The sequence below is a fragment of the Mustela putorius genome, unplaced genomic scaffold, assembly GCF_011764305.1.
Source record: "Mustela putorius furo isolate JIRA1106 unplaced genomic scaffold, ASM1176430v1.1 tig00000585_pilon_pilon_pilon, whole genome shotgun sequence".
Classification (NCBI taxonomy): domain Eukaryota; kingdom Metazoa; phylum Chordata; class Mammalia; order Carnivora; family Mustelidae; genus Mustela; species Mustela putorius.
In genome coordinates, this window is record NW_025421424.1 from 11,239,485 (window position 1) to 11,255,244 (window position 15,760).

Genomic DNA, 15,760 nt, shown 5'->3' on the forward strand with positions numbered 1-15,760 from the left:
GAGGCAGATTTAAAGTTTTCGGATAACATTAAAAAAAAAAATCTCCTTCTGCTGTCTGGTTGCGTTTCAGCCCCATGGTAGAGGTCTGGGGCAAGGAGTGGGCTGGACACCAATTCTGGTGCTTGTGCTCAGAGCGCAAGGGGTAGGTTTAGAATTTGTAGTGTCTGCCTGTCTTCCTCTCCCTCATTATTCTGACTATTGGGAAAGGGATCAGGTGTCCTAAATTTTGTTCATCTTTATCTCTTTGGATCATCAGTTAGGTCCCTTCCTGGGATGTGTCTTTTAGTATGGAATAACATAAAAGTCAGAATTTGGAGAATTTTATCCCAGAGCATGTGAACTTGAAAAACATTTGGGTGAGCTTTTTTCTTTCGAGTTTTAGACTGCCCAATTTTTACAAGTGCTTGCCTGTAAACCAATTAAATAGAGCTCTTCCACAAGGTAATTTGAGCAATACCATCCAGAAGTAGCGCAAACATCTTGTGCTTATAACGCACAGGGACACCTGTACACAAACAGGATGCAAACAGCTTTAGTCTATGTTTCACTGATATTTGTGGAGAGGAGGGGCACCTGGGTGGCTCAGTTGGTTAAGCAACTGCCTTCAGCTCAGGTCATGGTCCCAGAGTCCTGGGATCAAGTCCCATATTGGACTCCCAGCTCCATGGGGAGTCTGCTTCACCCTCTGACCTCCTCTCTCATGCTCTCTCTCACTTTGTCTCTCTCTCTCTCTCTCTCTCTCAAAATAAATAAATAAAAATCTTTTTAAAAAATAATAAAAGAAATTTGTGGAGAGGACATTAAAGACCCAGTTTCCAAATATCCACCCCCTTTTTAAAAAAGATTTTGTTTATTTATTTGACAGAGACCACAAGTAGTCAGAGAGGCAGGCAGGGAGAGAGAGGAGGAAGCAGGCTCTCTGTGGAGCAGAGAGCCTGATGTGGGGCTCCATCCCAGGACTCTGGGACCATGACCTGAGCCAAAGGCAGAGGCTTTAACCCACTGAGCCACCCAGGCAGCCCTCCAAATATCCCCATTTTATTAGAACCGATCTGGGCACCTGGGTGGCTCAGTCATTAGGTGTCTGCCTTGGGCTCGGGTCATGATCCCAGTGTCTGGGGATCAAGCCCCACATTGGGCTCCCTGCTCAGTGGGAAGCCTGCTTCCCCCTCTCCTGCTTCCCCTGCTTGTGTTCCCTCTCTCATTGTCTCTTTTTGTCAAATAAATACATAAAATCTTTAAAAAGATAAAAACAATCTAATTATAAGACAGCCTTAAAATTTATGGATCCATTAATTAGTTATTTCCCATTTCCAATTAGAACATGGCTGGTTGTGTACAAAGATACCAAAAGCTCCAGCAACAGACAAACCAAATGAAGCCAGAACACCTCTGTGATCCTTGGTCCCTTCCTGAAAGCCGGGGGTTTCACTGACTGAAGCAGATGTCTTCCCAGTGTCTGGTGACTTAGTCTTATAGTTGGCTTTCTCTAACTTTGTGCACAAGAAACTAATTCAGACATGTCAAAAGAACCCTATTTGGCCCATGTGAGACTCAGAATATCCTTAAATTTTCCCATTTATGTAAATACTTGCAACTATAGGCTCATTTGTGCTATACATATAGCCAACCAGAATTTTTGTGGGTGGCTTTTGGTTTTTCTGGGGGTTGTTCCATCCTTTGAAGCAAGGTTCCCCATTTCTTTTAGTTTTGGTTTTATTTTTAGAATAAGGCTTGAATAAGGTCTAAGAATAGTAAGTGTGGCAGATTGACAGGGTGCTGTTCATTAGTGTCACTTTCCAAACAGCTGTGATGTACTCTTCGATGTCTCAGTTTTCCCCAGCAAGATCTAAGACCCCCGAGGGGGCTCGGAGCACTGAACGATCAGTCCTTATGTGTAAGACCCCAGGGGAGCCCTTACCTCAGCAGATGGAAATTCCTATGGGGCCGTGACAAGTCTTGAGAAATATCCTCAGACACTCCTAGGCTTTCAGTCACCTGAAAGCACTGTTTGGCTGGAAGAAGCAAATGGCCCCTCTCTTCAGAGCTGAGTGATTTAGTCTCTCCTATTTCTAGCCAGAAACTGTATTCAAACTTCAAGCTTCATATTAATAACATCAGCATAATGCCAAAGTGAAACAACCAACCCATCAAATCCCCCCTCTAGATTATTCCCACCTAGAGAACATTACCAACCAGTAACCTTTAACAACTAGGGAAAAAGTCAGGAGCTTCAACTCAGGAGGTCCAGATATCAGGAGAATTTACCAGATACAGCTATGAGACACTGAGAAGTCAGAGGGGCACAGGGGGCTGGTGCTGGTACTAGCACAGAGTTCCAGCCGACCCCAAGGTGTTCTCAGGTAAGCAGCTCTGATATGCTGCTATGCCAACATAACAGAACTGCCAACACATAATGAACAAACCTTTTAGAACTGGGAGAAAAATAAAAAAAGGAAAAGAATTTTATTAGAACCCAAGTAAGGACAACTACCCAGGATATACAATCTTCACAAAGAAGAGAGTGCTGCTGAGAATGAATGTTTACTACAGGGTATATATGGTTTTCTGTTACATCAAGAGTTACAAATCACCATGATGAAGGACATTTCAGGAAAATCACAAATTTTATCTTGTGCTTTTAGTATGTGCAAGGGTCAAGGCTTCAGAGCTATGAGAACAGAACTTAGGGAGATGTTTACTCATCTTTAGTTTGAAATGTTTCCTTTTGGGTTTTTTTGCTAGCAGATGTACAATGCGTGCTGGGGGCAGAAATAGAGCCCATGCTTTCAAGTTTGGTGGAGTCACTGTAACCATGATAACAGTTGTGCTTCGCTGGGAGCCCAGAAGCAGGGCCCACAAACATTGGAAAACTGAAAATTTCCTTTATCACCTCTCCGTGCTTGTCCATCTGCTTGTCCATCCAGATGGGGGTGCTTGTCCATCTCCCCCCCACCAACACCCTCCTCCTCCCTCTGGAGAAATATTTAGGACAGGAATCTCACCCTCCAGGGATTCCGCAGGGCCCTCACTGCCTGGGTTGCTGGTGCTCCTCCAGCCCTGACTGGCACTATTAACCACCTGAGCGCAGCGCCACCACCAGGGAGCGCAAAGCCCCAAACCCAGCGGCTTCCGCCACGGCCCTACCTCCAGCCCTTAAGACTACACAGGTTGTCCCGCCGCTATTCCCGTGGACTCGCGGAGAGAAGGGAGGACGCTGGGTGGGGGCGGAGTCAGAGCTCTCGCGTTGGCCCCGCCCACTTACGTCGGGTATAAAGTCCTGCCCGTTTGCCGCGTACCCCCAGACCTCGAAGGCACTGAAGGGCCGTCATGTCGTTGTCCAAGTCGACCATGGTTCTGGGTTACTGGGATATTCGCGGGGTGAGTGCCGTCCCGACGACCGAGCCGCTCGGTCAGGGAGACGGTCGCGGAGGCGACCCGAGGCTCAGGGTCAGCGGCCTCCGAGAGGAGGGGGCGATACTCCCGAGCCCGCCGACCCTAGCCACGGCGCAGCCCGCCCTAGCCGGGATCCCCGACCGCGGAGACCGATCCCGTTTGGCTTCTGGGATCGCCTGGCCCCGGAGAGGGCTGAGGACAGCAAGACGCTGAGGTCGATCTCGGGCGGAGCGGGGGGCGGGGGGCGCTCTTAACGACCGCCTGGGCAGTATGCACGGTCGCCGCAGCCCCAGGCAGGGGACGTTGGCGGGCGGGGGTTGGGGGGCCTGTGGCCGCCGCGCAGGCGCTGACGGCGGGTTTTTCTTCCCCAGCTGGCGCATGCCATCCGCATGCTCCTAGAGTTCACCGAAACATGCTATGAGGAAAAACAGTACACGTGCGGGGAAGGTAATGCGTCCCGTGTCTGTGACCCAGTGTCCAGCGCTAAGCCCCCGGCCCTCGAACTGTCTCTGTGGTCTTATGCCCAGAGGGTGGCATCACGCCTAAGTTGGGTGGGACATCTGTCCCAATTACCCGGGACCCCCCTGCTGTGTCCCGCGTGGGGAGAGGTGGATGCATCCTTTATCGAGCCTGGGGATCCTCCCTCTGCCACGGTCCAACCCAGTTTACTTAATAGGCCCGGGGAGTAAATGGTTAACTTTGGGATCCTGGGAATGTGAGGTATTGAGATGAGGTTATTTCTTTAGATCTTTCTACTCTCCTCAGGCAGGATGTTAAGAAGGTTGGGCCCCACTTCATTCTCTTACAGCTCCGGACTATGATAGAAGCCAGTGGCTGGATGTGAAATTCAAGCTCGACCTGGACTTTCCTAACGTAGGTGTCCTTAGGAGAAGAGGGGGCAGAAGGGAAGGCCTTCAAGTATATCCTTGCTTCTTTCCTCTCTGGTCTAGGGGGATCTAGAATGTGGGCTCTTAACCTGGATAAAATAGGTAGAATTCAAGGGTGCCTGAGCTTGGAAAAAAAGTTATTTTCATTTCCAATAACCACAATTGAAAAGTTAAGAATTCCTTCTCTGGTGAATATAGGTAATAAGTGACATTGGTTATTAGCCATGGCTGTGACTTTGTCACTAGTCGAAATTGGGTATTTTCACATTACATTACATGTGTGGCAGATCTTGTACATAAATAGTAGTTACGTGCATCAGACTTTGAAATGATGATAGTTATTACATCTCGTTATTTAACACATAAATAGACACACATGATAATTCTATTTCTTTAATGTTTTACAAATTGTGGAATCCTACATAATTTGCTTTATGTATTTAAAAATCGTATTCTGACAAAAGGTCTGTGGCTGCGCGCACGCACACACACACACAAACACACACATACACACACAGAAAGATTAAGAGCCCTGGCCTAGAACCAGGTGGAGGGGCATCTGGGTGGCTCAGTGGATTAAGCCTCTGCCTTCACCTCAGGTCATGATCTCAGGGTTCTGGGATCGAGCCTCACATCATGTTCTCTGCTCAGCAGGGAGCCTGCTTCCCCCTCTCTCTGCCTACTTGTGATCTCTCTCCCTCCCTCTGTCAAATAAATAAATAAATAGAAGCCCTCCTTTCTTTAAAAAAAAAAAAAAATAGAACCAGGTGGGGACCCAACAGCTATTTTCTTCTTTGTCCTAACACAGCATTTTCTCTCTACTACTTACCTGCAAGTCTCAAATTCCCCAGGAGAGAGAGGCAGGGAGGCAAGAGAGAGGTTGGTTGCTCATCTGACCTGTCCTTTTCCTTCCAGCTGCCTTACCTCATGGATGGTAAGAACAAGATCACTCAGAGTAATGCTATCATGCGCTACATCGCTCGCAAGCACAATATGTGTGAGTGGGGTAGGGCCAGCAGGGGAGACCAGGCTGGCAATTCTCCGGGAGGTGGATGATTCCAAGGGTGATTTCTCATCCGCTGGCCTGTAGGTGGCGACACTGAAGAAGAAAAGATTCGAGTGGACATCGTGGAGAACCAAGTAATGGACTTCCGCATGCAGCTGATCCGGCTGTGCTACAGCCCTGACCTTGTAAGTCTCCTTAGCAGGCAGGCATTAAAGAAAAGGAGTGTTTAAAAACCCTGGCGTTCATTCTGCTCCATTCTGCTACTTCTGCTGTCCCACCAACCCAGCCTGTCAGAAATGCAGGGGCGGGGGGGTTCCATTTGTCCTATAACTCTGGTGTTGGCCCCCTGTTCTTTCTGTTCTGCAACCCCTATTGAAGGCAGTAAGAGGGAGGCACACGGAGGAGGGGGCCGCTAAGTGTCCCCTCATTGGCTCATGCCCTGACTCGCTCTGAAGGTGGTAACAACTATTCTCTCTTTCTCTCTTTTTCCCTCTCTCCCAGGAAAAAATGAAGCCTCAGTACTTGGAACAGCTACCTGGACAACTGAAACAGTTCTCCTTGTTCCTGGGGAAATTCTCATGGTTTGCAGGAGAAAAGGTAGGAAGACAGGAAAAGGGGAAGATGCCTTCCTATCTCCCCAATATTACTGAACCCTGCAAACCTGACCATCTTATTGCTCCCCTAGCTCACCTTTGTGGATTTCCTCACCTATGATGTCTTAGATCAGAACCGTATGTTTGAGCCCAAGTGCCTGGATGAATTTCCAAACCTGAAGGCTTTCATGTGCCGTTTTGAGGTGATGCTCCCTGCACCTTTGCCTTTCAGAAACACTCCCATACTTCCCTGGTCCCTAGAGGACCCCATTATGGTATATTCTTTCTCAGCACCAGCATTTGCATAAAGGGGTCCATGGTTGGACACCTCTAAACCTTCATGTCTTAGGAAGGGCCTGGCTTCTATACCCTAATGGCACTATCTGCATGAAATTGTGGCCAGGGGTGGGATGGATGCTATAGAGACGGGCAATATGGGAATGTCCCTGGTTTGGGATGTGTCTGTTGGACTGGGTTAGCGTCTTTACCAGATTTGGTGTGCTTTCCCTTCAGGCTTTGGAGAAGATAGCTAACTACATGCAGTCTGACCGCTTCCTGAAGATGCCCGTCAATAACAAGATGGCCCAGTGGGGCAGCAAGAGAATATGCTGAGCCGGAGAAGGATTTGCACTGCTTGTTTTATTCCACCCTGTCCCTAGGGAGCATGTACCCTCGATTCTCCGCTCTTTTCAATAAACAACATTTAGGCTACTGATGTCTAGCTGGAATTTCTTTTGGGAGTAAAGGCCAGAAGAGAGTAAGGATATGTGGAAAATTTCCAAGATGTGAATCCAATCCCCGCAACACTGACAATCCCCCTACACCACAACTGTGTTCCAAGCTAGAGGTGATTGCCCAAGTCCTGAGAGCGAGCACTAGAAACAAAGGTGAGATTGTGCAACTGTAGAGAACAGGTCCATTACATGGGACTAGAGCCCTGTAAAGATGTGGCATAGATAACAAGTGAAACTGTATGGGACACTGGATTTTGCAGAACTGAAGTTCAGAAACAGTCCCTTATATGTGGGAATGTAGTGTGATAAAGATGGAATTTCAAACTGGTAAGCTAACCAATAAGTAAGTGGGGGCAATTACTTACCAATTAAAAATGATAGTGGGGTTTCTGGGTGGCTCAGTTGGTTAAGTGTCCCACTCTTGGTTTTAACTCAGGTCATGATCTTAGGGTCATGGGACTGAACCTCACATTAGGGTGCACTTAAGTGCTTTCTCTCTCTCAAATAAATAAATAAAATGAATGAATAAAATCTTTAATAATAATAATAATAATAGACCCCATACCTTAAATGCAAGTTGGTGCAGGCACTTTAGAAAACTGGAGATTCCTTAAGAAATTAAAAATAGAACTTTCCTATGACTCTGCAATTGCACTACTGGGCATTTACCCCAAAGATACAGATGTAGTGAAAAGAAGGGCCATCTGTACCCCAATGTTCATAGCAGCAATGGCCACAGTCGTGAAACTGTGGAAAGAACCAAGATGCCCTTCAATGGACAAATGGATATGGAAGATGTGGTCCATATATACTACTGAGTGTTATGCCTCCATCAGAAAGGATGAACACCCAATTTTTGTATCAACATGAATGGGACTGGAAGAGATTATACTGAGTGAAATAAATCAAGCAGAGAGTCAATTATCATATGGTTTCACTTATTTGTGGAGCATAAGGAATAACATGGAGGACATGGGGAGATGGAGAGGAGAAGGGAAATGGGGAAAATTGGAGGGGGAAACGGACCATGGGAGACTATGGACTCTGAGAAACAAACTGGGTTTTGGAGGGGTGGGGAGTGGGAGGTTGTGTGAGCCTGGTGGTGGGTATTATGGAGGGTACATATTGCCTGGAGTACTGGGTGTGGTACATAAACAATGAATTCTGGAACACCAAAAAGAAATTTTTAAAAAAATAGACCCCTAACCTCAAACCATTCACTAAAACTAACTCATCTTCAATTCAGTCCCAACATTAAACAGAGCTGTAGAAGTGTTCAAGAAAATGTAAGAATATTTGTGATCTTAAGGTAGGTTTCTCTAAATAGGACATTAAAAACAAAAAGCCATAAAGGGAAAGATTTGCAAATTGAACAGTATTTAAGAATTTTCTATGACAAGGGACAAATAAGTATAATTAAATGACAAGATGGCAAACGAGACAAAAAAGGACAAAATAAAGTACCAGTGTAAAGACTATATAAAGAATTCCTATAAATCATTAAGACTTTATTAAAATGGACAGAAATCTATGAACAAATGATTTACAGAAAAAGAAATGTGCTAGCCAAAAAAAGTATTAAACAGATGTTTATAATCCAAGAACTACAGGTTACAACAGTGAGAGACCATTTTCCATCTATCAAGTGAATAAAAACTAAGATGTTTGTGAAGTGTTGGCATTTCCTGCCTGTGAGCTTGTAAATCAGTTAGTTACACTGGAGGACAGTTTGCCAACATCTTCTAAAAATCAAATCACGGGGACGCCTGGGTGGCTCAGTTGGTTAAGCAGCTGCCTTCGGCTCAGGTCATGATCCCAGCGTCCTGGGATCGAGTCCCACATCGGGCTCCTTGCTCAGCAGGGAGCCTGCTTCTCCCTCTGCCTACCATTCTGTCCGCCTGTACTCGCTCTCTCTCCCTCTCTCTCTCTGACAAATAAATAAATAAAATCTTTAAAAAAAAAAAATCATTAAAAAAAAAAAATCAAATCACGTCCCGTAACCCAACAATTTCCATTCTGGTGAAAACCTCCCCATGCACCTAAGCCATATGCTAAGACTGGGGTATGGTTTGTGGGAACAGGTGAAAATCCTGTCCATGCCCATCAGTATCATGGAATACCATAAGGCAACTAAAGAATGAGATTGAACTGTGTGAACTGATGTGGAAAGCCCCCAAGACACATTTTTTGAATTTTAAAAATTAGATTGCAGATAAGTATGTATGGTGCAAAACCTTTTGCATTTTAAAGGAGGAAACTATAAGGTAAGCATTTTCTACAGATACATTTATGTTTGTAAATGCGTAGAAAAAGACTTGGAAGGGGGCATGTGGGTGCCACAGTCGGTTAAGCATCCAACTCTTGGTTTCAGCTCAAGTTGTGATCTTGGGGTCATGAGATCCAGCCCTACGTTGAGCCCTACGCTTAGCATGGAGACTTCTTAAGATTTTCTCTCACTCCACCCCACCAGCTTGTGCTCTCTCTCTCTCTCTAAAATAAATAAATCTTAAAAAAAAAAAAAAAAGAAAGAAAGAAAGAAACAGAAAAAGGGCTGGAAGGACACACTGAAAAATGCTTACTTTAGGCCAATGGGAGAGAGCCCCAGGCTTCAGGATGGAAGTTCAAGGGAATCTTAGAGATAGGGGTAAGGATTTCTCTCTTTTTTTTTTTCTTTGTTAGAACCATTATGCACTGGGGACCATCTGTACTGAAATGTACATTTCAAAAGGGTGAATTCCATGTTTTGGTGGTTTTACTGTGTCGCGGCCGGTGGCGCGACAAATCGACCAGGAACATGAGGGTAAGAGGATGGTGAAAAGAAATTAAGAGACAAAGAGATGGGGGCAGGAGGAGCACCAAGGAAGATGTCCAATAGTGCCGATTTTATTCAAGGCTGTGAGGCATTATATAGCTAACAGAAACAATCATAAGAAAGTATCTATTTTTAGCTGTTTACTAAAGAGTTTGTAACATGCAGAGAAAATCCTTCAAGCTTTCCCATTATCTATTTCCCAAGCCCCAATAGCAGACCCTCTAGCGCCAGATGTACTGACTTCAAGGCCACTCAAGACACAGCACAGTCTTACAGTGGTGTAGTCTATAGCCTGTACAAGGACAGCAAGGACCAGCCAGGAATTTCTGACCCCGACCAAATCGTCTCTATCTGACTAGCAAACGTGTGGGAAGTCATGTAGGCGAGCGCACAGCACATAGCACAGTCCCTTTCTCAGCGCTACTCAACTTTATTGACCTTAGCCTTTTGTTCGGCTATTCAGCCTTTAAAGGAGGCACAAGTCAGGGCCTGGTTTGGTCCTCGTCTCAAGCCTTAACGTGGCCTCCCACATTACTGTGCTATATATATATCTATTTTTTATTGATGTACAGTTAATATAGAATGTTTTATTAGTTTCGGGTGGACAATATAGCAATTCAGCAACTCTGTACACTACTCAGTGCCCACCATAGTAAGTGTAGTCCCCATCTGTCACAATACAATGTATAGCTATATTCTCTATTCTGTGCTTTTAATCTCCATGCCTTATTTATTTTATAATGGGAAGTTTGTACATCTTCATTCCATTTATCCATTTCACCCATCCCCCACCCACCTTCCTTCTGGCAACCACCAGTTTGCTCTCTCTATTTAAGTCTGCTTAGGGGTTGTTGTTTCATTTTTACACTTGTTTTGGTTTTTGAGTCCATGTATCTGTAAAATCTTTCTCTGTCTGACTTATTTCACTTGGCATAATACTCTCTAGGCCCATCCATGTCGTTACGAATTACAAAATCCAATTCTTTTACATGGGTGATAGTCCATTGTATACATATACCACATCTTCCATATCCATTCCTCTATTGATGGACACTTGGATTGCTTCCACATTTTATTGTAAATAATGCTGCTAGAAACATAGCGTGCATGTATCTTTTTGAATTGGTGTTTTTGTTTTCTTCTGGTAAATACCCAATAGTGGAATTATTGGATCATACAACATTTCTATTTTTAACTTTTTGGGGAAACTCCATACTGTTTTCCAGTGGCAGTACCAGTTTGCATTCCCACCACGGGTGCACAAAGTTCCGCTTTTCTTCTCATCCTTGCCAATACTTGTTATTTCTTGTCTTTTTTAGTCTAGCCATTCTGACAGGTGTGAGGCATTTCCCTGATGATGAGTGATATGAAGCCCCTCTTCATGTGTCTGTTGGCCACCTGAACATCTGTTTTCTCTTTTAACAAAGGGAGTGTGTTCATATATTACTGTGTAAGAGAAACTAAGGGGAAGTGAACTCCTCTGGAGACTTATTTGGCACCACACTCCATATGCAAAGTCTTTGAGTGGTTTCCAGTCTTAGATAGTGACATGAGGGCCAGATTCCTGTCCTCAGTGGACCAGGAGGCAAAGATCTTTCTTGGGAGAGATCTCTCTCTCTCTGTTTCCTCTCAGGGACAGAGGGTCTGAATGGTCAGATGATGTCAGGAGGGCGGCCTCAGGAGGTATTAGACACAAGGTATTAAGCAGGTGGTTCAACTGCCACCTGTTGTCAGCACCGGTGACAGTAGTTAGATACCTAGGGCCGTATCTTGGATACGGGGAACCACTGGCCAGGAGAGATATGAAGCTGGAGTTTCTCCGTGACCCATGAACTATTGACATGAATTTCCATAATCTGAATGGGTGAAGTGTGTCCTCAGGGAAGGGAAGGACTTGTGGGTTTAGGGAAGGCCGGAGGAGTTGAGAATGTGTCTGTCACTAGATAGAGGATGTGACCAGAAGCCAGAAAGGGAATGAGTGATTTTTTGCTGTGTAACAATATTACCACCGATTTCACACTAAAACCACACACACTATCTCGCGGTTTCTGTGGGTTAGGAGTCTGGACACATCTCTACAGGGTCCTCTGCTTCAGGGGTTCATCTGAAAGCCACCGTCTGTGTGTCAGCCGGGGCTACGATCTCATCTCGAGGCTCAAGATCGAGATCTCAGATCGAGAATGACCTGCTTCTGAGACACGAGATTGCTGATAGAATTTAGTTTCTTATGACCTGTTGGCCTGAGAGAGGGTGTTAGGTTCTTGCTGGCTGTCAGCTGGGGGCCACCCTGAGTTCCTTGGAAAGGGGACTTCCTGCTTCATTAACACTGGTAAAAGGGAAAGTCTCCTGGGAAGATGGCTGCTACAGCCCTGTGTAATATAATCATGGAAGCAACATCCCATCACCTTTGGGTTCCTCTGTTAGAAGCAAATCACTGGTCCCACCCACGCCCAGGGGGAGAGAATTTCTCACAAGAACGTGAGCACCAGGGGGTGGGATTATGGGAGACTGTCTGTTCCCCACAGGGAAGAAGGCAAGGAAACAGGAAATTGGCCACGTGGTCCTCTGAGAGGACTCCTGGGAAAGATGGGTGGCCGAAAACAGTGACAAGGCAGTTACAAGGGAGAGGTTTTAAAAGCATAAATCTGCCAGGGAAATGGATTTCACATGAATTCCAGGTGGATAATGGGTAAATCACATGTTCCAACTTTTTCTAGTCATTATGCTTGTTAGGGAAAATCCACTGAACGGTTATACAAAACCAGTGAACTTACTGGCCCAGGAAGCTGGGAAGGACACTGAGAGGAATAGATCCATTCTACAGGAGCTGCAGTTCCCTCAGGCCCCAACCCACCCCCAACACTGACTCTAACACAGGCGGGGAAGAAACTACTGTCACAGTGGTAGCCTCCAAGCAAGGAGGGGAAGTTCATGCCCTGTCATCCCAGAGGCACACAACACACAAACATTGAGAAATTAGTCTACCAACAATGGGGTTGTACAAGGTACATCCATAAGAGCTTTCAAATGAAAACAAAAACCTTTAATCAGCGCTTTAAATGTGGTAGAGCAGGTCTCCCAAAGTATTAGGGAAATTCACCTGTGTTCATTGTTGAAGGCTGAGCAGCTGGATTAAGGTACTCCCAGTTCAGAAAGAAATAGCTTGGGGTGGCTGGGTGGCTCAGTGGGTTAAAGCCTCTGCTTTCGGCTCAGGTCATGATCCTGGGGTTCTGGGATCGAGCCTGCATCAGGCTCTCTGCTCAGCAGGGAGCCTGCTTCCTCCTCTCTCTCTGCCTTCCTCTCTGCCTACTTGTTCTCTCTCTCTCTGCCAAATAAATAAATAAACATTTAAAAAAAAAAAAGGAAGAAAGAAATAGCTTATGGGACTCAAGAGAAATAGCGCTATCTCATTGATGGGATGAGTGGCCTAGGGGACACTGATGTGGATGGACAGACCTGCCTCGACAGCCAGCTCGAGGGCCTGCGAGAATGTCCGCTTTTGGCACAGAAATTACACACTCCTTATCCTTCATCTGCAGGACTAGGTGGGTCATTGAGCCACACCAGCTAAAGGGATTTAGCTGGAGATGGATGGTAGAGAAGAGAGAAGGAATGGACCATTAGCCAGTGATTTCTCTAATGCGCAAAGGTGCTCATGGCCCTCCCCTGCTTTAGTTATCTTTCATAATCTGACCTCTGTCTTGTCCCCGCCCCGGAGCACTGGCTACGAGCCTTGCTGAATTCCCTAAAGAGAAGCAAGCTTCCGGGGTCTGGAGGCTGCCTGGGTAGAGATCCTGGCTCTGCCCCAGTAATTTCTAGCCTGCTGTGCCTCAGTGCCTTCTCCCATAAGTGAACCCTCCCTTACTGGGTTATTAGGAGAATGAAGCCAATATTTCTAGAGCACTCAGAACAGAACAATGGTACATACATTTGTAAATATAAGTAATCCGAAAGTACCATGTTCTCTTTTATCTCCACGCTTTTGTTCTTGCTGTTGCCTCTGCCTGGAATGTTTTTGCTCCAGCCCTGCCTGCCTAATGACCATTCATCTTCTAAGGTAAGCTTAGAAGTTGCTGCCTCTGGAGGCCACAACTGACATTCCCCCACCAAAATGGTTAGTGATGATCACCCAAAATTTGTGATTGTTTTCCTTTGGGGAAAGCTTCACTACCCTCTTGCTTTTAAGTGACTTGCTTTGGTCAATTAAATACGAGGAGAAATTACATACATATTCCAGGCAGAAGCTTTAAGAGCACGAGCATAGGTTGCCCTATCCACTCTCTATCACTGTGATGCCTCTGTGAGCAGGTATCAAACTGAAGTTTCTACTTGTATGACAGACAACAAGGAGCAGAGCCCCTATTGACCACATCCAACATAAAGTATGAGTCAGAAATGAATGTATATTAAACTACTGATGGGGTGCCTGGGTGGCTCAGTTGGTTGAGTATCTGCCTTCGGATCAGGTCATGATCCTGGCGTCCTGGGATCCAGTCCCGAGTTGGGCTACGTACTCAGCAAGGAGTCTGCTTCTCGCTCTGCCCATTCCCCTTCTGGTGCTTTCTCTCTCTCTGAAATAAATAAATTAAAAAAAAAAAAAAAAACTTAAAAAAGAAAAACCACTGAGATTTGGTTGAGGACTGACATCTGTCCTCCCCCAGACAAAATTAAATACAGTTATGTTAAATCTCTCTTCCTTTAGGATTCAGTGTTTTCTCCCATAAACTTACCACACTGAACTCTTAACTGCTTGTTTAAAAGTCTGTCTCTAGGGCACCTGGGTGGCTCAGTGGGTTAAGCCTTTGCCTTCAGCTCAGGTCAGGATCCTGGGATCCTCAGGGCCCTGGGGTCGAGACCCGCATTAGGCTCTCTACTCACCCGGGAGCCTGCTTCCCTCACTCTCTGCCTGCCTCTCTGCCTACTTGTGATCTCTGTCAAATTAATAAATAAAATCTTTAAAAGTCTGTCTCCGCTACTAAACTCTAAGTTGCCTGGGAGCAGGGACATGTGTCTTCAGCAAATTTTTATATTTAGTGCTTGTATAGAGCCCAACACAAAGCAGACACTCACAATGCATTGACTCCACTCTGTCCTAATGAGAATTGGAAGGAGAAAAGGAGTTTGCTTCAAATAAGCGCTTACTGCTCTCAAAAAACTTTTTCACATTCTCCCCCATTCTGGAAAAATGGAATGTTCTGGTTTTAAAACAGGTAGAGATGGTCCAGGTAGAAGTGTTTCAAGTCAGGACAAAAGCCCAGGTTCAGGGAGGTCCCAAGGATCAGCAAAAGAGTTCCAAGCATGGAGAGTGGGTTTCAATGATTCTGGAGTCTGGTTTATTCCTTGCTTAGGACAAATTGGAACGCAATTTTTTTTTTCTTTTAAGATTTTTACTTGTTTGAGAGAGTGCATGAGCAGCAGGGAGAGGGAGAAGCAGGCTTCCTGCTGAGCAGGGTTTAATGCCCGTGCTGGATCCCAGGACCCTGGGCTCATGACCGGCGAGGAAGGCAGACACTCAACTAACAGCCAGCCAGGCGTCCCTCGAATGGAACAATTCTAAAAGCCAACAGGGATGGGCTGTCAGTGTTCTTTTGGCATTTTCCATGGAAATAATTACAGTTGACTCATGTGGGATGTAATCCAGAAGAAAAGATTAAATGGACGTGTGTATATTTGAATTTCAGGTAAATAACGGCTGCTGTGTCACCCCACATGGAGACAGAGGGCCAGCTGCAGGTCGGTAGTAGGGAGTGTTTTCAGTGGTGCGCAGGGATTGGATTAAAGCAAACAGGATAATGTTCGTCTTGTGTTAGAGGTCTCAAACACAATTCAAATAGGTCTGTACTTTTTCTTCTATGGTCTAATGCTTCCAAACTGCGTTAATATTTTTTAAACTGTGACCGAGGCCCTATCTGCTTCCTTTCAAAATTATGCTTCAAATGGAAAGAGAACAAGAAGAATGTGGGAAAACACAGGGTGTGCGGGCCCTGGGCCTTTAGGATGGAACTGAGATTTATCGGGATATTGCTGGGGCTACTTCAAAAGGTACAATCTGTTGGGAAATGCCAGATCCGGCTAGCTAGGAATATGGCATTTAGCATTCCAGGAAGAGTTGTCCTGGAATCCATAAGGATCGGCCCCTCTTATTCTCTGCCTCACGATGTAGCAGCTGGCTGGTCTCTGAGGGTCTGTCTTCAGCAAAGGTTTCATTCATCATGTCACAGGAGTTAGGAAAAGGTGGGCTAACAAAGTGGGATGACAGTGAACCTGAAAGTGTGATGATCAGAGGGATGGAGACCAAAAAAAAAAAAAAAAAACCAGCTCAATCCAGGGAC

At 45.6% G+C, this 15,760-nt stretch overlaps 1 protein-coding gene across 1 annotated transcript; it reads left to right on the forward strand.

Moving 5' to 3' along the window:
• The first annotated feature begins 3,246 nt into the window (after positions 1-3,246).
• On the forward strand, positions 3,247-6,593 carry GSTM3 (glutathione S-transferase mu 3). Its single transcript, XM_004769717.3, has 8 exons — positions 3,247-3,381; positions 3,768-3,843; positions 4,205-4,269; positions 5,199-5,280; positions 5,374-5,474; positions 5,791-5,886; positions 5,975-6,085; positions 6,396-6,593. The coding sequence occupies exons 1-8, from the start codon at positions 3,331-3,333 to the stop codon at positions 6,492-6,494; spliced, it is 681 nt and encodes a 226-aa protein (XP_004769774.1). The 5' UTR covers positions 3,247-3,330; the 3' UTR covers positions 6,495-6,593.
• The last annotated feature ends 9,167 nt before the right edge of the window (positions 6,594-15,760 follow it).

Excerpts from the sequence above, each read along its gene's own strand:
- GSTM3 (XM_004769717.3), top strand. The coding sequence starts at position 3,331 with ATGTCGTTGTCCAAGTCGACCATGGTTCTGGGTTACTGGGATATTCGC. Across the intron at positions 3,844-4,204 it reads ACAGTACACGTGCGGGGAAG|CTCCGGACTATGATAGAAGC; the intron begins GTAATGCGTCCC and ends ATTCTCTTACAG. Across the intron at positions 4,270-5,198 it reads TCGACCTGGACTTTCCTAAC|CTGCCTTACCTCATGGATGG; the intron begins GTAGGTGTCCTT and ends TTTTCCTTCCAG.